The 25,973-nt window shown below is 40.3% G+C and overlaps 1 protein-coding gene across 8 annotated transcripts in view; it reads left to right on the plus strand.

Moving 5' to 3' along the window:
- MRTFB (myocardin related transcription factor B) overlaps positions 1-25,722 on the plus strand; it is a 200,080-nt gene extending 174,358 nt beyond the window's left edge. For 5 of the 8 annotated variants that reach the window (XM_045819320.1, XM_045819318.1, XM_045819323.1 and 2 more), the window contains 7 exons: positions 310-442; positions 1,257-2,309; positions 3,884-4,021; positions 9,244-9,402; positions 9,724-9,861; positions 17,838-17,898; positions 20,202-25,722. In XM_045819320.1, coding sequence (XP_045675276.1) covers positions 310-442; positions 1,257-2,309; positions 3,884-4,021; positions 9,244-9,402; positions 9,724-9,861; positions 17,838-17,898; positions 20,202-20,737 — 2,218 coding nt within the window. In that variant the 3' untranslated portion in view covers positions 20,738-25,722. The remainder of the gene's footprint in view (positions 1-309; positions 443-1,256; positions 2,310-3,883; positions 4,022-9,243; positions 9,403-9,723; positions 9,862-17,837; positions 17,899-20,201) is intronic. The other 3 variants (XR_006783476.1, XR_006783475.1, XR_006783477.1) reach the window with 3 other exon arrangements.
- Positions 25,723-25,973: the final 251 nt, after the last annotated feature.

The raw sequence follows: 25,973 nt of genomic DNA on the forward strand, positions 1-25,973 counted from the left end.
AAATCATGAATTTACTTAAAAAGTTAGGAGATTTTTTTGTGATCACGTGCCTCAGTGTACTTAATGTGTGGCCAAGGAGAACTCTTCCTCTTCCAGTGTGGCCTAGAGATGCCAAAAGGTTGGACACCCCTGACCTACAGGGATTTTTATTGGGACCTAATTAGATCAACATCTTTACCAGACTGTGTCTTCCCATTCATGACCATGGTATTTTTCTCTTTCTAAGTTAGCAGTCAAATTTTTAGCACAAGCAGTAGCAAATCCAGAAATTATTTTCTTATAAACTCTGATTTTCCTTTTCTTTTGAAGGCCTCTCAATGACAAAAATAACAACAGTGGGAATTCAGCTTTGAATAACACCATACCTAACACAGCAAGACAGAATATGTCTGCTCCCATGAGAAAGCCAGGACCTCTGCCGTCCAGCCTGGATGACTTAAAGGTGATAATTCCAAGTAGAGTTTATTCACCCACGAGAGTACCACAAAAATGTGAATGGTTTGGAAAGTTTGTCTAGGTAGTTTTCAGCAGATGTTTAACTTTACCAACAATATGATAACCCTCATAGAGGCACTTACCTTTTACATCCATTAAGTTTACTTTACAGTATCATTATAGTGACCAATAATAGCTCTCATTTATTGAGTATATAATACCACGCGCCACCACCACACCTGTTTCTGATTCCAAAGAAGACTTTTTCCCCCTGCTCATTGCCAAGTTGGGAGAAGTGGGGAAATGTGACAGTTAAGAATGTGACCTCCAGGGCCAGCCTTTCTGGGTTTCTAAACAAACTGAGCCTTCTGTTATCTAAGGTAGCTTGGACTGGTGATTCAACCTCTCTCTGCCTCGATTTCCTCATCTTTAAAATGGTAATAATAACACCTACACCTCATGTGAAGATTAAGTGAAAGAATAAAGCACTTCCAACAGCGTCTGGCACATAGTAATTACTCAGTAAATGGAGCTGCTGTCATCAACATTTCTAGTAGTAAATCTTTTCTTTGACATAACAGAAATTAACTCCTAAAAATTCTTGCCTTGTTATTTATTACTGGCCTTTCAGTGTCTTCAGCTCTATCGTGTGTGTGTTTTTTTGGGTGTTAAAAAGGAAAAAGGAACTGTCCCACTTTCAGATATGCAATAATATAGAGTTGTCTACCAGATGTAGGCCCCATTCCTGGTCATAAAACTGTCCTGTGGGTTTTTCAGAAAGTTTTAATACCAGAAGAGAGCTGATTTGTTTGTATTTCTAGGTATCAGAACTGAAGACAGAACTGAAGTTAAGGGGTCTTCCAGTGTCAGGCACCAAACCGAACCTTATCGAACGCCTGAAACCATACCAGGAAATGAACAGCAATGGCGTTGCTACTGATGGCATTGTGGCAGTGTCAACATCTGCCATCATCACCAGTAACCCAGAAGTCACCATGGCGTTGCCAGTTACCTCACTACAAAACTGTGTAACTAGCTCAGGCTCCACTTTCAAGGCAGAACTGCCATCTACTGGAACCAGCAATGCAGCCCATGTGGAAACTGTTAACTCGCCTCTGCCGATCTCACCGTCTCCTTCCGAACAGTCCAGTCTCAGCACCGAGGACACAAACATGGCAGACACGTTCACTGAGATTATGACCATGATGTCTCCTTCACAGTTCTTGTGTTCATCTCCTTTGAGAGTAACAGGTAATGAAGACAGCCTAAGTCCCACCAGCAGCACTCTGTCCAATCTGGAACTGGATGCAGCTGAGAAGGATCGCAAGCTTCAGGAGAAAGAGAAGCAGATTGAAGAGCTAAAGAGGAAACTGGAACAAGAGCAGAAGCTCGTGGAAGTTTTGAAAATGCAACTTGAGGTTGAAAAACGAGGGCAACAGCAGCAGCAGCAGCAGCAGCGACCACTGGAACCCCAGCCCGGTGCCCCAGCTAATTCTATCAGCCAGTTGGAGCAGAAGCATGGCAGCGTCAGTTCCTCCATCAAAGATGAGACCTCACTCACTGACTGCTCCAGCCCCAGGCAGCCTGTCCCAGGAGCGAGCCATTCTGTGGGCCAGCCTGTCTCTACAGGTGGCCAGACCCTTGTTGCCAAAAAGGCTGTGGTGATCAAGCAAGAGGTGTCTGTGGCCCAGGCAGAGCAGCAGAGCATCGTCCCACAGTTCTACGTGAGTTCCCAGGGACAGGCACCGCCTGCTGTTGTTGCCCAGCCTCAGGCTCTGCTGACCACACAGACTGCTCAGCTGCTGCTCCCAGTGTCCATCCAGGGCTCCAGTGTCACCTCAGTGCAGCTCCCCGTAGGCAGCCTCAAACTCCAGGTGTGTAGTGTGTCTTCTAACTACTTTGCCTTGCAGCCTGCATAGAATGGACACTCTGCTAGTGACAAATACCTGAGCTTTTTCATACATGCATCCAAATCAGGCTTCACAGTTGCAGAAAACTGTTTTTGGGGGGACTGGGGTATTCAAAATTATGAATCATCAGTACTGTTTTTATGTAGTAAAACAACAGGGTGCTTTTCTGTTTATGGTACCTTTTACCTTTAATGAACATAGCATAGTATATGTAGTCATTTTTAAATACCTATGATATCATGATAATAGTTGCTGTCACTGAGCACTTTTTATGCACTGGGCACAACATCAAGTACTTTAAATGACTTACTTCATTTAATCCCCCCTTCCCTAGAAGAACCAAGTGATAAAACCCATTTCTAGATAGTGAAACTGAGGCCCTTGAAGACTTAGCAAGTTGCCTGAGAATAGAAGTAGTGTTTAAACCTCAGCCTTCTGACTCCAGAACTTTGAGACTCTTATGTCCACTCTTACATTCTACCTCCCAAATGTAGTCCTTGAAAGGCACCGGTAATGTGAAGATGCCTGCACTAAGGAAAATGTGACCATAACATTTAGAAGTGAAGGTTTTGAGAGAGTTATTACTAGTGAAATTTCCTTTTATGCTTACATGACCTATACATTGACCTTTAAGTTTGTTTTTATGTAAGGTGACAGCCATAGGTTTCAGCACAATATGGTCCACAAGCAGTGCTTCTCCACCTTGACTACCCAGGTATCCTTAGCAGAGTGTGCCCTGGGGTGAGAAGGCATGGTCCACAGGCCCTTGGCATTTGCGAAAATCCTAATTCCCCTGCTTAATCTTTAGAGTATCTATGAAGTGGAAAGCCTGCTCTTTAATATAGCTTTTCTGAACTTTTCCCCTGTCCAAATCTTGCATTACAGTTGATGTTCTAGGACAGGATGTCAAACTCTCTTTCAAAATGGGGGCCACATCAGCCTTGCGGTTGCCTTCAAAGGGCTGAAATAATTTTAGGACTGTATAAATGTAACTACTCCTTAACTGGTAAGGAGTCGAAATTACATTTGGCCTTTTGAAGGCAACCACAAGGCTGACGTGGCCCCCAGTGAAAATGAGTCTGACACCCCAGCTCTAGGAGAAGAACCGCGTTTCGTTCTGGGCCTGTGTGTGCTGGCACATGGCTGACTGTCCCCAGAGAGCCATCACATTGCAGCTTAAATGCAGGAATTTGGGCTCTTGAGCCTCACAGATTTCCTTGCTGCTCATAATACCTGACCTATTCAATATACAGTTGCTACAGGTTCTTTTTATTTCAGTTTTTTATTTTCACAGAATTTCCAGATGAACATCTTAGCCACTTAAAGAATAATAAGAACATGAAAATAACTGGTCTGGTGTTTATCTCTATGGTTTTGAATTGTTAAGGCTCAAATTTAGGTGCTGATGAGTTGAAGTGTATTATCTGTATTTTATCTTATTTCAGATGTGATCCCCAAATGACCACATCTAAACTCCTGATTCTAACTTTGATTACAACAATTTATTTATTTTTTATTATTTTTTTTTTGCATCCTAGACTCCACCACAAGCAGGAATCCAGACTCAGCCTCAGATAGCAGCCACCGCCTTGTCCTCAGGCTTGGTCCAGACTATACCTCAGAAACCAGACACGTTCACACCACATGTGCTCAGTCAGCCACAGCAAGTCAGAAAGGTTGGTGAATGCTAATGGGTGACAGACAGTGGCTGATTGGTACTCTCATCTGCTCAGCCACTCAGCATCTTCACAGGGCTTCATCTGGGGAAGCTCCCTTTGTTCTGTTCGATGAACTGTCTCCCATCCAGGAGCATCAAGTCAGATGTCATTTGGCTGCAGATTATCCAATTATTTGGGAAAGAGAAAGAGTTCTTGAGAGCTCCTTTGGAGGTTGTTAGCAGGGGAGCGCAGCTACTTGTATACCCCTGAGCAAAGACTGGTCCTCTCCCCCGGTTGAAAAGGTCATCCTCTTTCACTGAGTGTGCAGCTTCAGGAGGGATGCACTTGGATCGGTGAGGGAAGAAGGGGACACCCGCCTAGCCAGCCATATCAGCTGAATCGACCCTGACGATCAACGGGGTGACAGATGTTGCATCCAGATCACCCTCACATCCCATTCTGCTTCTCCTGAATGTTGGACCTATGTACAGTTCACTTTCTTTCTCTGAGTGTCATTTTCCTCATCTTCAAAATTATGGTATTGATCTAGGGTTCAGTGTCCTCTACACCAATTCCCACCCAAAAGTTAGCAAAATTCCCACTTACCCAGTAGGTGGAGCTATGTGTACATCTCCTTGCCAGAAAAATACTAAGGCCTCAAAAATAAGTCTTATTATTATAAACCTTGAGAATTAGTATCAGTCCCAGAGTTTTCGTCTCCTATGTGAAAGAACCTAGATAATTAGGTGGACCTGTAGTTGTGCCCCAGGGTGGTGTGAGCTGTTTCGGCTGAGACAACTCAAAGGACAGAGGCAGCCTCTCACATCAGAACCGTGATGTTAATTAATGCACATCCTCTCTTTCAGACTCTCTGAGAAAAGGCAGGAGTTCTAGTTGCGTATCTCTTAGTTTGGGCCCAAAATAACATTTTAGTGTAGGATAAGCTTCGTGAATGTTCACACATTGAAACAGTTTTCTTTGTTTTAGGGTGAAAGGGAAAAACAGTATCTATACAAATAAGAGTTTATTCACAGAATCTCAAAATAATAGAATTAGGAATCATTACTTCCAACTTAAAGGAAGATAATTTTATCAAATATTAGTAAATTCTATTTTTTAAAAGAGGAATATACTTACAAAACTCATCACCCAGAGAAGTTGTACTGTTTGGAGGGATATAAACACACACGTACTTTCATGTTTAAGAAATACTTACGTTTATTTACAATAAAAATACAGGATAAGTTTTTCTCCTTCAGGAAACTAGTGGCATGAAGTACATAAAATATTTTTATGAGCAAACCAGTTCTGTGAAATTGTTACAATACCAATAGTCTGGCCATACATTTGCAAAAGGTTCTAAAACCTTTGGCTCTTCATTGGAGCTAAACAGAACACTTTGTAGTTCCACAGAAGGAAATTCTCACCTCTGTCTGACAGAGCAGAACACTGTTTCTTAGAAGGGAGCAGATTTTAAATGGAGCCTTGCAAAAATTTGAAGAAATTTTCAAGCAACTAGAAAATTGACTGTGGCCACAGCATGTGTAACCTTTCCGGTAGGATGGAAAGGGGCCAGGTAATAAGAAGGTTTATACACCAGCAAAAATTAGGCTTTTACCCTAAAGACAGAGCTCCATCAGGTGTGTGTGCTAAGATTATACTTCCGGTGGGTGGTTGACAGGCAGGGAGGTACAGTGAGCTCCCTAGGGCAGGATTCCAGTGACAGATAATAAGGACCTGGAGTAAGACACTGAGAACAGAGGCCCGAACCAAGAGGCATTTCTAAGAGGTGTGAGCTCTGAGGGAAAATAGGCTGATGGTTCCATTTACTAAAGTTTAAAAAAATACGAAGGCAAAACCAGGAATTACTTTTCCTCGGAGGCTGGGGATTGAGGGAAGAAAAGGGAAAGCTGAGTTTGGAATCTATGAAACTTGATATATCCCAAATACTTGTGTTTGTAAAAGTGGCTCTGGCACTTGGATGCAAGGTTGGAAGAGAGAGGTGGGTTTGGGGATCATTGGATTCACTGTGAACACTAAAGCCAGGAGACTAGGTGCAACCACTCTAGTGAGGAATATAAGAAATTGAGAGTCACTGGATCCAAGATGGCAGAGAGGAGTGAGTGTAAGTTACACTAACCTCTTCCCAGGACCAATCTGGAATTACAACTAATTTACAGAGAAATCATCCAGAATAACCAACTGAACATTGGCTAGAGAGAAGCCTTATAACCACAGACGGACAAAAGAAACCACTTCACTGCAACTTGACTGGTAGGGAGTGCAGAGGAGACTCGAGAGGGCGGGTGGGGCTCTCACAGGTGGCAGCTGAAGTACCAGAGGGATATTTCAGTGGCCAGGGGGAACTCCCAAACTCATTTTATTAGGCCAGCATTATCCTAAGTCCAGATAAAACCAGATAAAGACACTATAAAGAAAGAAAATTATAGGCCAATATCTTTGATGAATATAGACACTAAAATCCTCAACAAAATATTAGCAAACCAAACAGCAATGCATCAAAAAGGTCATACACCATGATCAAGTGGGATTTATTCCGGGAATGCAAGGTGGTACAACATTCACACATCAATAAATGTGATTCACCACATAAACAAAATGAAGGATAAAAACAACATGATTATATCAAAAGAGAAGAAAAAGCTTATGATAAAATCCATCACCTATTTATGATAAAAACTCTCTGCAAAGTGGGAGTAGAAGGAACATACCTAAACATAATAAAGGCCATATCTGACAATCCCACTGCCAGCCTCATACTCGGGCAAAAACTACAAGCATTCCTCTTAAGATCGGGAACAAGATAGAGATGCCCACTTTCACCTCTCTTATTCAACACAGTAGTGGAAGTCCTAGCCACAGCAGTCAGACAAGAAGAAGAAATAAAAGGCACCCAAATTGGAAAGGAAGAAGTAAAATTGTCTTTTTGCAGATGACATGATACTGTACATAGAGAACCCCAAAGATTCCATGAAGAAACTTCTAGAACTGAAAAATGAATTCAGCAAAGTTACAGGATACAAAATTAATATCCAGAAATCATTTGCGTTTTTATATACCAATAACAAACTAACAGAAGTAAAATTAAGAAAACAATCCCATTCACAATTGCTTCAAAAAGAATAAAATACCTAGGAATAAACCTAACCAAGGATGTAAAAGACCTGTACTCAGAAAAAGAAAGAAATTGAAGAAGGTACAAATAAGTGGAAGTTCATACCATGTTCTTGGAGAGGAATAATTAACATTATTAAAATGTCCATACTATCCAAAGCAATCTGTAGGTTCAGTGCAATTCCTATCAAGATTCCGACGACATATTTCACAGAAGTAGAACAAATATTTCAAAAATATATATGGAACTACAAAAGGCCCCACTTAGCAACAGCAATCCTCAGAAAGAACAAAGTTAGAGCAATCATGCTACTTAATATCAAATTATACTATAAAGCCATAGTATTCAAAACAGGATGGTGCTGGCATAAAAACAGACACATAGATCAATGGAACAGAATAGAAAGCCGAGAAATAAACCCACACCTTTATAGTTAATATTCAACAGAGAAAGCAAGACATACAATGGGCTAGAGATATTCTAGTCAATAAAAAGTGTTGGGAAATATGGACAGATACATGCAGGAAAAGGAAAATAAACCACCTTCTTACACCCCACCCAAGAGTAAATTCAAAATGGATCAAAACTTAAATGTTAGACCAGAAACAATAAAAATACTAGAAGAAAATATAGGCAGCAACATCTTGAACATTGCTTATAGAAATCTTTTATCGGATATATTTCCCCAGGCAAGGGAAACAAAAAAGAAAGAAACAAAGGGAACTACATCAAACTAAAAAGTTTTTGCACAGCAAAGGAAATCATCAACCAAAAAAAGACAACCCACAGAATAGGAGAAATATTTGCTAATATGCCTGATAAGGGGTTAATACCCAAAATTTATAAAGTACTTACAAAACTCAACACCAAAAAAAAAACAACACAATTAAAAAATGGGCAAAGGACCTGAATAGACACTTCTCCAAAGAGTACATAAAAATAGCCAATAGACATATGAAAAGATACTCAGCATCACTAATCATCAGAGAAATGCAAATTAAAACCACAATGAGGTATCATCTCACATCAGTCAGAATGGCCATCATCCATAAATCAACAAACAACAGAAGTGCTGGTGAGGATGTGGAGAAAAGGCAATGCAGACTTGGGCAGCCACTATGGAAAGCAATATAGAGATACCTCAAAAATTTAAAAATGGATCTACTTTTTGACCCAGCAATCCCACTTGTGGGAATAGATCCAAGGGAACCCACAACACTGATTCAAAAGAACATAAACACCCCTATGTTTATTGCAGCATTATTTACAATCACCAAGATATGGAAGCAGCCTAAGTGTCCATCAGTAGATGAGTGGACAAAACAACTGTGGGAGAGTTACATGATGGAATACTACTCAGCCATGAAAAAGAAGAAAATTTTACCTTTTGCAACAGCATGGATGGACCTAGAGAGTATTATGCTAAGTGAAATAAGCTAGTCAGAGAAAGACAAATACCATATGATATCACTCATATGTGGAATCTAATAAACTGAACTAACAAGGAAAATAGAGACAGACTTATAGAGAACAGATGATAGCTAGTGGGGGTAAGGGGGAGATTGGGGTGGAGGGGTCGAGCAAAAAGGAAAAAGGACTTATGGACATAGACAACAGTGTGGTGATTGCTGGGAGGCAAGAGGTATAAGGGGACTAAATGGGAATGGAAAAACAAGATTAAATTTATAAAAGAAGAAATTGAGATGTCATTTTCAAGGGAAATTATACTGAGCCAATACTGCCTTCCCACAAAGCACTGTCCACCCTGCCATCAAAGATAAACCATCGAGTAAAGGGACCACTGACACCTGAAAATCAGGTGGCAAACCATGCCTGTGGGCCAAACCCAGCCCCACATTTTTACAGATAAAGCTGTATTGGAACCCCACCCCACACATTTATTTATGTGTTGGCCAGGCTGCTTCTGTGCCAAAGTGGCAGAAGCAAGCAGTCACCCCAAAGGCAGCATGGCCCACAAACCCTAAACTTACACTGTGGACCTTTGCAGAAAATGTTTGCTGACCCCTGTTTTAATTAAAACATGATTTTCTTTAGTAGGAACAGCAGAAGGATAAACTGATGGGGAAATATTTATTCATTACAGGCTTTCACCAGCTCAGCATCCAATACAGTCCTTTCATATCAGAGACCACCCGCCCCAGCGGTCCAGCAGCCCTTCATTAACAAGACACCCAGCAGTGTTCTCCAGTCCAGAAGTGCACCCCTCCCATCCCTGCAAAACGGACCCAGCCCTCCCAGCAAGGTAATCCTGTGGTGACCGCAGCAGTGACATGCTTACTGGGTATACATCGTTCCAAAGCTTTAGGCTTGGAATGGCTGAAGGTCAGTATTCGTAGGAGAAATAGCTAAAAATACTGTGGTGACATTGTTAAGGGGCATCTGAGCTGTTATCACAGTGAAGACGGCCATCCCCACACAAGTGGCCCACCCATGCTGACTCAGCCTCATAGGCTTAGGAGCCCCATGATTTGAGTACTGTGTGAGGAACAGTGGAGCTGAGCCCAGCCAGGGTGTGAGGAAGCTTACTGCCCCGAGCTGACATGTGCTCCTGTGTTTGCCACAGCCAAGTTCACCCCCTCCAACCCAGCAGTTTGTCGTCCAGCACTCTCTGTTTGGGAGCCCAGTCCCCAAGACAAAAGACCCTCCCCGCTATGAGGAGGCCATCAAGCAGACACGCAGCACCCAGTCCTCTCTTCCAGAGGTAAGTGAGGCCAGTGGCTTCTGTTTCATCTGTCAATTTCATGTCATCCTCAAATCAAATCTTTTCTAAAATGGACTTGCCTCAATAGAAATACAGAGGTCATGGCTAGGAGCCTTATTTGCATTTTAAATGCTGTTTAAAATCAAAATATCCTTTACTGTGAAGACTTCAACTTCCAAGCAGGTTTCAGCAGCTGTGTAACCTACAATTTCTCAGAAATGAAGGGTCTCTCTTTCAACTTTTCCTTTGGGGCCAGTTGTTGGTAGGGTCATGTTAGGATAGAGGTGATTGTTACACAGGTCCCTCTTTTCCTTTTCCATATTTTTCTTATAAGGTCCTCCTCTAAAGGGAATTGACAATTTGATAGTGACAGAAAATGAAGAAAAATGTAAGTCAGCTCTGACCATGTCTTTCAAGTTCTTGCAGGTTTAGAGACACATCGACATGTCTGAGGTTTTGAAACAATCTGACTTCAGTCTTTTCCTGTGCTCCTAGAGAGCTTGTTACTCACCTTTCACTTTTACATTTATGTTTTGCTCACGTCTCGTCTCTTGAAAATCTTTGCATAACTTGTTTTCTAATTATAAAAAAATGTGTGTTCATTCAGAAAATTTGGAAATCCCAGGAGAGTATAAAATGGAAAAAAAAAATCAATGGTCCTACCACTCAGAGTCCTTTTATTTATATTCTGCTGTATATAATCCATTTTTATGTCCATAGAACTTTTTACATGTATCTGGAATCATACTACTTCATAACTCAATCTTTTACATAAGTGTTTATTGAATGGATGGGCTGTATACAGTACTCATTTTGTTGTAACATTTTTCTTATTCCCATAATCCCCCCACAACCATCAGCTGGGAACCATCAGCTTGTTCTCTAGATCTAAGCCTGTTTCTGGGTCTTTTCTTCATTTATTTTGTTTTTTTAGATTCCGCATATAAGTGGGACCATACAGTAGTTGACTGCTGGACAGGGGCAGGGGGAGGAGAAGGACCTGCCTGCACAGAGCACACGTGATGCTGGGCCGAAAATCTCCGCGGGTTAGGAAGGGCGGTTCTCATTGTGGTGGTTCATTCACGTTGACATGCATTATTATATTAGAACATACTGATACGGAACGTACTGATCACACATTTTTATAACTTACAAATTAATCTCCACAAACGGCAGTTTTGCAGCTTATTTTTATACATTAGAATTAAAGGACGAGAGTTATATGAAATCCACTGTTGGTAGGTGAAGGAGGCAGGAAAAATCACAGAAGAACACCTCTCTTGCACTGGTGGGTACAGCACGTAGAGGTGGTATGCGGGGAACAAGATGACAATGAAGGGTTCCGTGGTCTCGTGCTCCAGTGCCGGTGGTTGCGCCTTTAGGAGGAGGAGAAGAAAACTACTCTTATATGTTATCCTGGATGCATAAACAATGGACAAAGCTCCCTTAAGGAAACGTTGATCTTTGCTATAGCCTAGGACGTGACTACGTGCTATGACCAGCCCAATTAGGAATGTGTGATCAGACCGTCCTGTGTGGTTACTTTCAGTCTCTGAGTTTGCCAGGCTGTCATGTGATCAGTGTTTTAGTGGTATCTTTCTCTTTCAGCAGCTATGAACTTGGCCTCTGTGAGCTCCTGTCTCTTTATCTTTAAGACGTGTAATATTGCCTACCACACAGGGTTGAGAATTAAATTGGATCGTGTATTTTAAAACAGCTTGTACTGGGTCTAGCAATTTCAGTGACTCAGTAAATGGTAGCAGCTCTTGTTATGGTGATGATCATTATTATGGAAATATGAAAGAGCAAAAAAAATCCTCAAACTGAAATGGGTAGTGCTAGTACAAAGAAAAAAATATATACACACGGGGTAAAAAATTGGCCACCAAAAACTGACCAGTATTGTTATGGCAAACAGGCAGAATTTGGAGGGTGGGGGGTCTGGATTTTCAGTTGCATTCTGACACTCTAGCAATTGCTTTCTTGAAGGGGTGGGAGCAAGGATAAGTCATTTTTGTCATATGTATAAATAGGGTTGGTCACAGCCACATCATTTGGCTACTGGTCCTGGGAAGTGTAAAGGGGATAAGAAGTATGACAGCATTTTGATACATTACAAAATGTTGTATGTTGGAAGGTGATCATGCCTTTGACTCACTTGCTCACAGACTTACTCACTTTAAGTTCCTATGCTGGGGCAGCAGCTCAAAAAGCACCAGCATATACAGGAGGAATTAAACTGACTAACTTCAGGGCAAAGGCTGGAGGGGCAGCTATCTCCAGGGATGGAAACACATACTGGCATAAAAACAGACACATAGATCAGCAGGAATAGAGAACCCAGACATAATCCCATGCCTTTAAGGTCAATTAATCTATGACAACGGAAGCAAGAACATATAATAGGCTAAAGACATCACTTCAATACATGGTGTTGGGAAAATGACAGAAATACCAAAAAATGAAATTAGAATACTTTCTTACATCATATACGAAAATTAACTCAAAATATAAGACCTGAAACCACAAAACTCCTAGAAGGAAACATAGGTAGTAAAATTTTGACAGCACTCTTAGTAATATTTCTTTGGATATGTCTCCTTGGGCAAGGGAAACAAAAGAAAAAATAAACAAATGGGACTACATCAAACTAAAAGGTTTGCACAGCAAAGAAAACTATCACAAAATGAAAAGACAGCCTGCCGAACAGGAGAAAGTATCTGCCAATGACCCATCTGATAAGGGGCTAGTGTCCTAAATATACAGGGTCTGGCACAAATAACACTCCTTTTTTATTGTAAAATCTTTTATTACAAAATCATAAGCATGTAATTCTGTAACGTAACAATATCACATTCAAGCACACCATATGACATTTTAGGCAAAATGTTCAAATTGAAACTGTAATTATTATACCTGTGTTATTACCCTACCAACCACACTCAAGCAGGCATTACTTCTGTTGGAGCCTCTATAAAGAACTCATACATTTAACATCAAAAAGAAAAAATCTACTAAAAGAACCTAAGTAGGCATTTCTCCAAAGAGGACGTACAGATGGCTAACAGACATATGAAAAGATGCTCAACATCACTAACCATCAGGGATATGCAAATGAAAACCACAATGAGGTATCACCTCACACCTGTCAGAATGGCTGTCATCAATAAATCAACAAGTGATGGTGAGGATGTGGAGAAATAGGAACCCTCATGCACTGTTGGCAGGATTGCAAATTGTTGTAGCCACTGTGGAAAACAGTACAGAGATTCCTGAAAAAATTAAAATGAGAACTAGCATGTTGCCTAGCAATTCCAGTTTTTGAGTATCCAAAGGAATCCAAAACACTAATTCAAAAAGATATATGTACACCTATGTTCACTGCAGCATTATTTACAAAAGCCAAGATATGGAAGCAGCCCCAGTCATCGACAGACAATTGGACTAAAATGTCAAGATGGTGTAGTACATATATGCAATGAAATATTACTTGGCCATAATCAAGAATGAAATCTTATCACTTGCAAAAGCATGGATGGACCAAGAGCAGGGGTATCAAACTCATTTTCACCGGGAACCACATCAGCCTTGCGGTTGCCTTCAAAGGGCTGAATGTAATTTTAGGACTGTGTAAATGTGACTACTCATTAACTAGGGGCAAGGAGCTGGCTCTGCCGCCGGGTAGAAACAAGGTGCCAGGCCAGATAAAAAAAAACGTGGAGGGCAGATTCAGCCCGTGGGCCTTGTGTTTGCCACCTGTGACCTAAAGGGTATTAGGCTAGGTAAAATAAGTCAGAGAAAGGCAAATATTGTATGATTTCACTTATATGTAGAATCTAAATAAATCAAACATATAGATACAGAGAACAAATTGATGGTTGCCAGATTAGAGGGGGATTGAAGGGATGGGTCAAAAACAGAGAAGGTATTAAGAAGTACAGATTGCCAGATTAAAAACAGTCATAGAAATGTAAAGTATAGTATAGGGAGTATAGTCAATAATATTGTAATAACTGTATGATGTCAGATGGGTAGTAGACTTATTGAGGTGATCACTTTGTAACTTATATAAATGTGTAATCACTATGTTGTATACCTGAACTAATATAATATTATATGTCAACTGTAATAAAAAATAACTTAAAAAAATAAAACATTAATAAGAAAAAAGATAGTAAATGTATGCAAATATAAATTTTTTTGAATAAAATGGAAATTCTAAAACTACAAAATACACTATCTGAAATGAAACAACTATAGATGATCTTGGCAGAATGAGGGTGGCAGAGGTTTTAAAAAAAACTGAACTTGAGGATAGATCTATAGCACTTACCCATCTGAATGGCAGAGAAAAAACTTTTTAAGGTTAAGAGAGCCTTAGAAACCTGTTACTTAAGATCAAATAATCTAACACGAGTATAATGGTCCAAGGAAAGGAGAGAAAAAATGAGGTAGGTAAAATATTTTAAGAAATAATGGCTGAATTTTTTCACAAATATGATAAAAAACAAGTTTATGTAAAGCTTTGAGATGTTCAGTGAGTACCAAGCAAGATAAATAGAAGGCCTCATCATATCATAGTCAAGTTATTGAAGCCAAAGTTAAAGAGCAAAACTTGAAAGCATCAAGAAAATAGCAAATTATACACACAAGGGAACAGCTGTTTCATTTGTGGTCTACTTTTCATCAGAAACAGTGGAAGCCAGGAAGGAGTGGCAAAACATCCTTAAAGTTCTTCAAGTGGAAGAGGTGGGAAGAACTGTCAACCCAGAATTCTGTATCAAGTGAAAATATCTTTGAAGTATGTTAAATGAACTAGAGATATTTTCTTATCAAGCAAACCTGCACTATAACAAATAACATTGTCCTGGTAGATTTATAAAATACATAGATATAATACTCAAAATTAATAAAGGATATGGGAAATAAATGGGTTGTATGTTTACAGGGGTTTTATATTTTATATGCAGTGGTACAACATTAAGTAGCCTGACCCCATGGTTCCACTTCTGGGAATATGAGAAACCCAAAACTAATTTGAAAGAATATATGCACCTCTATGTTCATTGCAGCATTATTTATAACAGCCAAGATTTGGAAGCAGCCCAAGCATCCATCAGTAGATCAAGTAGATTTAAAAAGTTGTGGTACATTACACAATGGAATACTATTCAGTCATTAAAAAAAGAAGGAAATCTTACTTTTTACAACAGCATAGATGGACCTGGAGAGCTTATGCTAGGTGAAATAGGCCAGTCAGAGAAAGACAAATACCATGTGATCTCACTCATGTGGAATCTAATGAGCAAAATAATTTAACGAAACAATAGCAACAGAAGCACAGATACATAGAACAGGCAGACAGCCATCAGGGGGTGGGGGTTGGCGGGATAGTTAAAAAAGGTGAAGGGATTAAGAAAAAAAACTCAGACACAAACGACAGTATGGTGATCACCAGAAGGAAAGGGGATGGGGGGAGGTAGAAGAAGGTAAAGGGGAATAAACGATGGAAGGAGACTTGACTCAGGGTGCCAAACACACAGTACAGTACACAGATGATGTGTTATAGACTTGTGCTCCTGAAACCTATGATTTTATTAACCACTGTCACCCCAATAAATTCTATTTTAAAAGTTTTAAATAATTAAAAAAAATAAAATTAAGTAGCTATGAAAAATTAAGGATGTATATAAATGTTTTTAATCCTCAACCAAAGATACGTTTATTGATTTTAGCGGGTGGCAGGGGGAGAGAAATATCCATCAGTTGCCTCTCATACACATCCCAACCGGGGACTGAACCCACAACCCAAATATGTGCCCCGACTGGGAATTGAACCCACAGTCTTTTGGTGTAAGGGACACACTCAAACAACCCAAGCTACCCAGCCAGGGCAAGGATATATATCGTATAGCTATACAGGAATCTAAGGAATACAGTTTTGGGGGCGGGGGGGCGGGGGACAAAGAATTCAAAAAAGGCAAAAATTTTTAGAAGGACAGAAAAGGAGGAACAAAACAGGATAAATAGAAATAATACAATGGCAAGTGTAAATTTTACAATACCAATGATTACATAAGGCACACTAGTAAACAATATAATTAAATTATAGATAATCAGAATGATTTTTAAAAAAACAAAACCAACTATATGCTCTGTGGTAGTTCTGCAGATTCTTTGATATTCTCTCCGGGGTTGGCCTTAGTGACCAGTTTTAACTAACAGAACTGGCAGAAGTGGTGGTATGTGACTTCTGAAATGAAGTGATAAAAAGGCACACCCTTCCCGCCTTGCTCTTTCTTGGACTGCTGGCTGTGTGGAAAGCCAGCTGTCATGCCACATGGACAGTCCAGCCGCTCTCGGAGAGGCCGTGTGGACACCCCCCGTCAACACTCAGCACCCACTTGCCAATCACGTAGTGAGCCAAGCCTGGAGATGGCTGTAACCTAGCCAACATCTTGACTGTAACCTCATGAAAGATCCCAAACCAGAACTACCCACCTAAATCATTCCTAAATTTCTGACTTTCAGAAACTGAGATAATAATCACTTAGTGTTTTAAGCCACTAAGTGTTTTGGTAAATTTGTAATAGAGCAATAGATAACTAATGTGTGCATCTACAAGAAACATACTTTATTTTTTTATTGATTTTATCAAGAGAGGAAGGAAAAAGAAACATCAGTTTGTTGTTCCACTCATTCATGCATTCACTGGTTGACTCTTTTATGTGCCCTGACCAGGGATCGAACCTTGGCCTATTGGGATGATGCTCTAAGCAACTGAGCTACTCTGCAAGGGCCTTACAAGAAACATACTTTAAATGTTGAAAGTAAATGGTTGGAAAAAGATATACCGTAAAAACAGTGAGCATAAGAAGTGCTGGAGCAGGCAAAGGATCTAAACAGGCATCACCAAAGAAGATACACAGATGGCAGATAAGCATGTGGAAAGATGCTCAGTGTCAAGGCATTAGGGAAATAAATGCACATTAACTTCACAGTGCCATAGCACTGCATACCTATTAGAGGTCTAAAAATAAAATGACCAACTGTACCAAGTATTGAAGAGAAGGTAGAGCCACTGAAAACCTCATACATTACTGGTGAAAATGTATGATGGTGCAACTGCTTTTGGAAACAGTCATTTCTTAAAAAGTTACACACACACCTGCCCTATGATCCAGTCAGTCCACTCCTCGGTATTTTACCCAAGAGAAAAAAAACGTATGTCCATACAAAGACTTGTACACAATGTTCATAGCAACTTTATCTTCAATAGCCAGAATCTAGAAACAAGACAAACTTCCGTTTCTTACAATAAAAAAAAAACCTTCTCAGTGATAAAAAGGAATGAACTATTCCTAAGGTATAACCTACAAACATGGATATACCACAAAATCATATTGAATGAAAGAAGCCACCCCCACCAAAAAATGAGTACATATATGAGTCCATTTACATAACACTAGAAAATGTAAACTAATCTATAATGAAAGAAATCAGCATTACCTAGGGATGATAGAAAAACTATCACAAAGGAGCACGAGGAAACTAGGAGCATTGGAATATTCATTATCTCGCCTTTGCTGGTAGTCTTACATGGGTATGTACATATGTCAAAACTTTCCAAGCTGTCTGTTTCATATAGCTGCAGTTTACTGTATGTCGGGTTACTCTCAATAAAGCTGAATAATATAGCATGGTCACCTTTATACATACTTTATATTTTTACCAAAATGCACAAGTAAATTAAAACATTTTTAAAAGAAAATATGAGAAGCCTGTCAAAATGTTGTCGGTGTACCATCTGGAACACTGCATAAATGGTTTAACCTCTCAGGGGACCTCAGCGTTTTCAGAATGATTGAATGACTGATTAGAACTAGATGTTGTGTGAGGTTTCTTGGAGCACACAGGTGCATGGCACACCTGGGTGTGTAGGAAGGAAAGCTGATCTGCACTCTCCTTGGTCACAGGTCTCCCACACGCACAGTCAGCAAATGGACGACCTCTTCGACGTCCTCATCAAGAGTGGAGGTAGGTCTCCGTCTTCTAATTCTAACTGGATTTGCTACTTTAAACTCTGTTGGAGTTATCCACAGATATATATACCTGCTGAAAAAAGATAAACCATCTCAAAATAGCAACATAGAACCAGATTCAAATTGCACACTGAAAACTTCAAAACTCATTCCATTTGTTGTATCAGTCACTGCAATGGGATAAAAATATTCCAGTTCATGGGTTAATTTTGTAACAACCAAATTACCAAGCTTGGGGTCTAGTAACTTTATTAATATTCAAAGGTGATTCTAAAACATGGTCTACATACAACTGAAAAATCTTAGATTTTACAATGTCTCATCTTAAAAAGGGGTAAGTGATATAAAACACACACCAAAAATATCCAGGATATATCTCTGCCTCAGATTACATATCTTTAAAAATAAGTATAAAATCAGTACTTCAAAAATTCAAATGTTATTTTAGAATATGATTAAGTATTCTTAAATTTCCTGGTAAAAGAAGTTTTATTCAAGTTTTTAAATGGTAATCAAAATTTCTCCTTTCATACCAGGTGCTGTCTGATTTTGATGTTAATGATCTTGTCACAGTGTTTGGCATGATACAGAAAACTCTTGATATTGGACTACAGATCTATGTGTGCAAATAGCAATTTTTTGCAAAGAATAATACTGGCCTTGCAAAATATTTTTAAATCATGATGTAGCTAAACTATGGAAATTAGAGAAACAGACATTCCATGCCTTGAACTTAAAATTTTAAAAATGCTTTTTGCCACATCTATTGAAAATACTTTGATTAAAAACAATAATTTTTACAACCTAAACCTGGAAGTTAAAATGTAACAAATTTATCAAACAATTGAGTTATTTTGTAAATATAACTATTTTCATGGCAAAGTATCTAATGATTATATTTTTTATCTTACTGTAAGCCAGCGATTTTCAACCTTCTTCATCTCATTGCACACATAAACTAATTACTAAAATTCTGCACCACACCAAAGACTATGTTTTTGCCAGTCTGACAAAAGAATAGATGCAGTTTTGATCCAGTCATAGCAGACGGCTGTTACTGAGTTGGCTGCCGTCATTTTATTTGATAGTCTCAGGGAAGAGAGTTCAATACCTCTGACTAATCAGAAACTGCATGTTTCAAAAACCCTTATGGCCCACCAGTTGAAAATTACTGTTGTACACTGATGCCAACAATGAGAACAGGGATTCAAATAGTTGATTATAAGACTAGTTATTTAGATTGCACCTTCAGCTTTCAAAACAATTCTAGAGGTGACTTGCAGATAATGCAAAGGAACGGGCCATCCTAAAACACATGGTATGCACAGCGAGCTGTTCACAAAGAGGAAACCAAGCGTCACTGTTTTCTCTCACCTATGTACGCACCTCAGTCATTGAGCTGTGAGAGTTGTGATTAAGTCAGTTTCTAATGTGCCTGCAAAAAATGAAACCAAATCAGATATTCCTCAGAGTGACAAAGATACTTTTTAAAATATATGTAGCTGAGTGAACACTGGTATCTATAGCAGATAGTTCATGAATTTGCTACTTGATCTGGCAAGGAATAACATGATTAGTACTTCCTTAAGATATTTACCAAATCCTCAAATTTTATATAAACTCAAAAAAGACAAAAAAAGTAAGAAACTGATACACCTCATCTTAAATAAGGTCAGAAGAGCCATGTGTTAGCTTTAATCAGAAAAGACATAAGATGGCATGTTATCTTTTCAGAACTGTACATAAAATGTATAATTGATTATTATACATTGTTCAATAATTATATCAATGATATAATCAATGATAATATACAATTATATCAATGATCATTGATAACACATAAATAACTGATCAACAAGAAAAAATCAAATCAGATCTGTCATGATCCCAAGGATGCACACTTCCACATTCATTTGAGGCTGGTTTGCTGCTGGGACAGCAGGTTCATGGTGTAGAGTAGGACGTAAGCCCTGTCTTAAGCCTAAAATATAACTGAGAATGGCACCAAATAATCCATTAATCTAAATAATCATCTCCTTCCTGGTGGGATATAATGGCCTTTAATGCTTACTCTCACTAAAAATTCACATATCAGAACGTTATAAATGTAAATGTTTATTTAACTAAAATGATCTATCATCCTAAAGGTTATCAAGGACCAACAGCATTCTTTTCTTTTCTCTAAAATGGACTGTAAATTAAGTCCCCACAAAATAGCAAAATAACTGTGTTAGTAATTAATAAAAATTTTAAATAGTAGTAAATCTTAACTCACTGATTACTTGTTATTTTGCACAGAGATTTCCCTCCCTATAAAAGAAGAGCCTTCTCCCATTTCCAAAATGAGACCAGTGACAGCCAGCATCACTACAATGCCAGTCAACACAGTGGTGTCCCGGCCACCACCCCAGGTCCAAATGGCACCACCGGTATCCTTAGAACCTATGAGCAGTTTATCTGCCAGCTTAGAGAACCAACTAGAAGCTTTCTTGGATGGGACTTTACCTTCAGCCAATGACATTGCTCCACTACAAAGCAGTGGTGAAGACAGAGAGCCCTTCTCTCTGATCGAGGATCTCCAGAATGACCTGCTGAGTCACGCGGGCGTGCTGGACCATTCACACTCACCCATGGAGACTGCCGAGGCCCAGTTTGCCGCAAGCACTCCCTGTCTGTCACTTGACCTCTCTGACTCCAACTTGGACAACATGGAGTGGTTAGACATCACTATGCCTAACGCGTCGTCGGGACTCACTCCCCTCAGCGCCACTGCCCCCAGCATGTTCTCTGCTGACTTTTTGGATCCACAAGACCTGCCGTTGCCATGGGACTAACATCACAGGCTTCTTGTCTCAGAGTTCATGAGTTTTAAGAAGATGAAGATGAGTCAAAGGTCAGTTTTTAGAGACAGGTCCATAGTTGCATCATTGCAAATGGATAGATGGTCACAGCCTGGAAACCAAGTTTAAGAACATTTCATTGCATCCAGCAGTGAATGTCTGCAGTTTAATACAGCACAGGGCCTTCTGAAAAATCTCTAGTCAAAGAAGACTCATCTGTTTCTTCAAATGCCACTAAAGAAGGAAGAGTTCTTTAGATAAAAACAGAGAGTAATGTGCAGGATAACGACATGAGGCTTCTCTGGTAACCAACTACATTTAAACCTCTGTGGTCACTTTCAGGCCCTTAATAAAAAAGCATGCAGCTCCACTCAGAAAAGAATGCCGGTGTGAGGGAGGTGAGAGGTCACTGCACGTGTGTTTCTAGAAACAGCCCGCGCCCCGCCCAGGATGCCGCAGGGATCAAAGGCAGCGGACAGCACCAGCTGAAGACTTAGTTCCATTCAGAACCAATGTAATTTTTTTTTTGCGTTGTAGTTTATTTTGTGATTTTTAGAATCTTACTTTAGATTTCCAAATTTAAATTTAAATGGAAGTGTTTTCACCATAACCTGACAATGTATACAAAATACTGTCATAAATGATCCCCTGTAAAAAGTCCAAGTCTACTGATAACACTGAAAATCCTGTTAGCAACCCTCTGCACTGAGTAGATTGATTTACTGTATAAATTAGACATGTCTGTGTACACGCTACATTGGGACTTGTACAGCCTACTTTGGGCTGAGAAATTGGGTATCCGGTGGCCCTACTTGTTTTAATAACTCAAATATTTCTAGAGTACTTGAGCCAATGTATTTCTGTATTTTAAGAACTAACTTTCAGGTAACCAGACCCATCTCAAAGAACCAAGAAAAAGCTTTAAGTGTAAAATATCTTTCTGAGCTGGTGAGCTGCAAAGCGAAGGCAAGGTCTGTCGTTCCCAGGAAACTCCCACAACAGCTCCAGGCTAGCCTGTCGCCAGGTCAGCCTCTGAACTGCTGCTCCGGCCGCCTCTCCTCCCACTTATCCTGGTCCTCACTTCACAGGCTTGGCACTGGGAGTTGTACCTGAGCTCTCACTACATTGTCAAGCCGAAGACTGAAAAACTGGAGGTTTTATTAGTTTTTTATAGAGAGAGAAAGTTCACATTTGTTGAGTAGTTTCTTAAGAATTTTCTGAAATGCCAATTGTCACAGGATTTCCAAAATGATTTTAGAATAGTTGTTGAAATACGTGACATGTACATAACTTAGAAAAAACACACACAAGTCTACCAAAAAGTAGGTTTTTATTAAATACTGTCAAGCTCTCCACTCCCCTGTGTAAGCCCGAGAGCCGGGTGACCTTTCTCCGGGTCACTGAGCAGGGACTGTCACCACGGTGGCACGCAGAGGCAGCCTGACCTGCTATTTGAAAAGAATTTGTGAATCATTTCTGGGTTTGTGTTTTGCCTAAGAGCTGATCTTATTTCAAATTTTTATTTCAGTTTGTAAATTTCACTACGTGTAAGAAAAGTCCGTTTTTCCAGAATTCAGTCGCCCAGAACACTGGAGCCCTCTGTTAACTGACACTTCCACCTTGAAAGCGCTTCTGAAGGGTTCCGGGCAGAGCCGGTGGTGCTCAGTGTGGTCTGTGGTGAGTAGATGAATCGTTCAGAAATGGGTGACCCAGCGCGTGGCGTCCAGACGCTGCCATGTGACCAAGCCCAGCGTGTGCATCCTCAGTCATTCACTTCCTCTCCGAAGGGCCTGTAGCCCAGGGCAGGGCTAGTGACTTAGGAAGGTAATTTCTTAGGGCAGGTCTCAGCACTGGATTTTTGTCTGCAACTAATCTGGTCCATACTTGGACTCTAGGCATCACCTTTTTCAGATTTAAGTGGCTTATTAAATTAGAACCAAGTATCAGTGGGACTATAGGAGGCAACTGAACAGCTAATGCTATTGACTGTCGTGAATTAACTTTCTATTTCCATCTTTTCAAATTGTGTACATAGATCATTTCCTAGCCCTCGGGTCCCCTTATCGTGTCTTTAAATAGGGTTCGAAACATGCCACTGGAAGGCTGCTCTCCAGAAACACACACTGCAGCGCAAAGAATGCCATCGCATCAGCCTGCTCACTTTTCATTATGTTGCTAATGTGTCCACCTTACATATGTGTTCAAACCTTTCTGTACCAGCATCTCCTTTACAAGGAAGGAAGGCAAGGAGTCTCGAGTTAGGAAGTCTTCCAGCTGCCGATTCCCACCATTCCGCTGGGCCCTCCTGGCCTGGCCTGAGCAGCAAGCTGGGCATCTGTGCTGCTCTCCAGGGTCCCAGCTACACGTTCCAGGTATTCCAGGTTAGAGTGAGGACACAGACCATGGGCAACGTGTGATGTGACCAAAGATGACACTCTGTAACCAAGGCTCCTCTGACCTAACTCAGTGTACTTAAAGGTAAATGCAATGGGAAAGGTGTGTGTTTACTAGAGAGGACGGTTTTTACTGTTTGAGGTGAGTTTCACAGCTGTGAAAGCCCAGGTCAGAACAGCCGGCTGGGTTTTCAGTGCACATGTGTGTAGTTTAGAGGCGGCAGTGCTATGTATCATCTTGCAGAAGATCCTACTGCCAAGAAAACAATTCCTAGAAAACATATTATCTCACATGCAGTCTCATTTCCCTAAATATTCCTGAAACACAGTAGTATCGAGCTTACCTTTCTAGTGCACATAGGTATCAGGTCATGTTGTTGGGGGTGGGAGGCACACAGTTACACCAAAGCTTCTACATAGTCTTTGGAAGTCTAAGGGTATGTGGTCATCTTGTACATTTCAGCAAAGCATGTACTAGACAACCTTGGGGACAGTGTTAGTGGTTCATGTTCTAGTGTTTTTCCTGAAATGTGCAATCTACTGTATAGTATTCGCCACATATTTGTACATAGGTGTATTCTGAATTCATGGAATTTCTTGTTTAGACACTATTTGTGTTTGTTTTATATGAATATTTTTATAATACTAAAGAGATCTTATTTAAATTTCCTTTTTAAAAACTGCACAGTTCTGTGACCTGAGTAACTGACACTCCTGCCAGGGTAGTTTAAGAGCGGGGCAGAGGCGGTTTGGTGCCGCCTCCGAACTGCCGCCTGCTGTGGGCAGGGTGGCGGTCACAGGATAGGGCCCCTGAGCTGTGCAGTCAGCAGACACTGAGAGCCATATCAGGAGCACTACTCATTTTGTCACCAAAGCTGACTCAGGCTTCCCTTACCCTCGACCCCAGATCATTCCAGGCCACATAGCTTTCTTCAGAGTCCTTGAAGAACTACCAGGCTGAATCTAGCCACACAGCTGATTAAGCAGCTGTCCCGTGCACACCACACGCTGTCCCCGTGGGCCACCTGGTGCAGGCGTCTACCAGCAGAGCAGCACAGTCCCCTTTACCCCCACTCACAAATAACCCTCCGTTTTGCCGTCCATCGCTGCAAACGTGAGTCCTGGCTATGGGCAACGGAGCGGAATAACAGACTGTCCATGGCCCTGGCACCACAAAATGAGCCCAAAATATCAAAAACCATCAACTGGAAGATCAGGTTTATCAAGGGACACAGCTTACAAGTGCAGGCATGTGTTTGGAGAGCATCCTCACTGCATTTCAGTTCATCTTTTAAGTGGCTTCCGTCAAAACTGGAAAATAATTCAGATACAGTAATTCCTTGTCAGACTTTCAATACCTTGCTCAGTGACCTTTCCAGGCTGCGTTCTGATGTGAAGTGACTGTCTGCATGGCAGTGTGTGTCTTCCCCTGCTCACCCCTTTTTTCAGTGTTTGAGGGAAACGCATCGTTGCAAAGGGTTTCTACCGGAAATCTCATCTAAGGCCTATAATGCAAAAAGCTGCACATGTTTACAAAAGCACTCTGACCTTCCACACAAACACATTGCTCTGTGAATCGTTATTGAAAAAATACCACAATCTTGTGACAACAGGATGGCAATCTCAGATCTACAAGGTGCTGTCTGGAATCAGATCAAACATGTCATTGGTGACAGTGACACCGCTGTCATGTGTAACAGAGCTTTGTGCCAACTGCTCAGACAAAGCTTTCACCAAGTTCGTAGGATCACTGAGGCTCATAGCGATTACCTCTCTACATTGTGCTGTAAGAACACTTGCTGATTTGGTAGGAGGAAGAAGCATTTAGGAAAGGGTTTAGTATCTACCAAAAGTACTTAACCTCAAGTAACCAGTAGTAATGCAAACTTGCTTTAAAGGAACCAAAGGCATTGCCAAGTATTTGCCAAAAAGAGGCACTTTTTATTTAAAATTTGAGACTAATGAGATCTCAAAAATCAGTCCCAAAAAGGTATTATCCATTTAAAGTTATAATTTTCACAAAGGTGTAGATATTTCTGTATTGTTTTCATGTAAAATAGTATAGATTTGTTGGTTTAGGAATAGTACGCATTTAGTAGTAGTACAAAGTTTTTTCCTTTCTACATACAAATTAGTTTTCTTGCTTGCAATAGAAGTGCAACATGATAGGTGTTTCTCTTCTTATTTTCATTGTCACGTTATGTCTTAGCATCTCACTTTATGAAAAAAAGGAGAAAGATACCAATCTACAGAGCCCTGCTTATTCAAGCACTCGTTTAAGAAACAAAAAAATTATGGCAATCGGGGGTCCATTCATGTATTGCCTTTATGTTGTTTTTTAAAAGGAAAACCGTGATGCCTTTGTATTTGCTGTTTGCACCCCTGAAATCAATTCCATATCATGTTTGAATGCCATACGTTTTGCACATGTACTGTACATAGGTAATGCATACTGTATTTTTATATGTGTGCACATTTATCATCAGATCTTTTGTACATAGTGGCAGTATTGTAGCGGACCGGAAAATGTTTGATATCTCAGCAATTTTGCATTTTTGTGTCTCAAATAAAAGGCATTTTGATGTACTTAATGATTGTTGCTGTGCAAAGAAAAGACCACCTTGCAGGTGAGGAGAGCCATCGTAGACCTGTGGGGGGATTTGGGAGGGGACACCACCTTTAGAACACAGGGCACAGCAGACAAGTCACCACACAAAACAAGTGGGCTCGTCAAGAAGGGTTTTGTAGATCACACATCAGGGAACCCCCCTCCCCTCGGCCCAGGACCAGAGATGAAGAGTAGAAAAGGTACTAGCTGAACTTGAACATGACAAGAC

The sequence above is a fragment of the Phyllostomus hastatus genome, unplaced genomic scaffold, assembly GCF_019186645.2.
Source record: "Phyllostomus hastatus isolate PE091 unplaced genomic scaffold, TTU_PhHast_1.1 phas_scaffold_385, whole genome shotgun sequence".
Classification (NCBI taxonomy): Eukaryota; Metazoa; Chordata; class Mammalia; order Chiroptera; family Phyllostomidae; genus Phyllostomus; species Phyllostomus hastatus.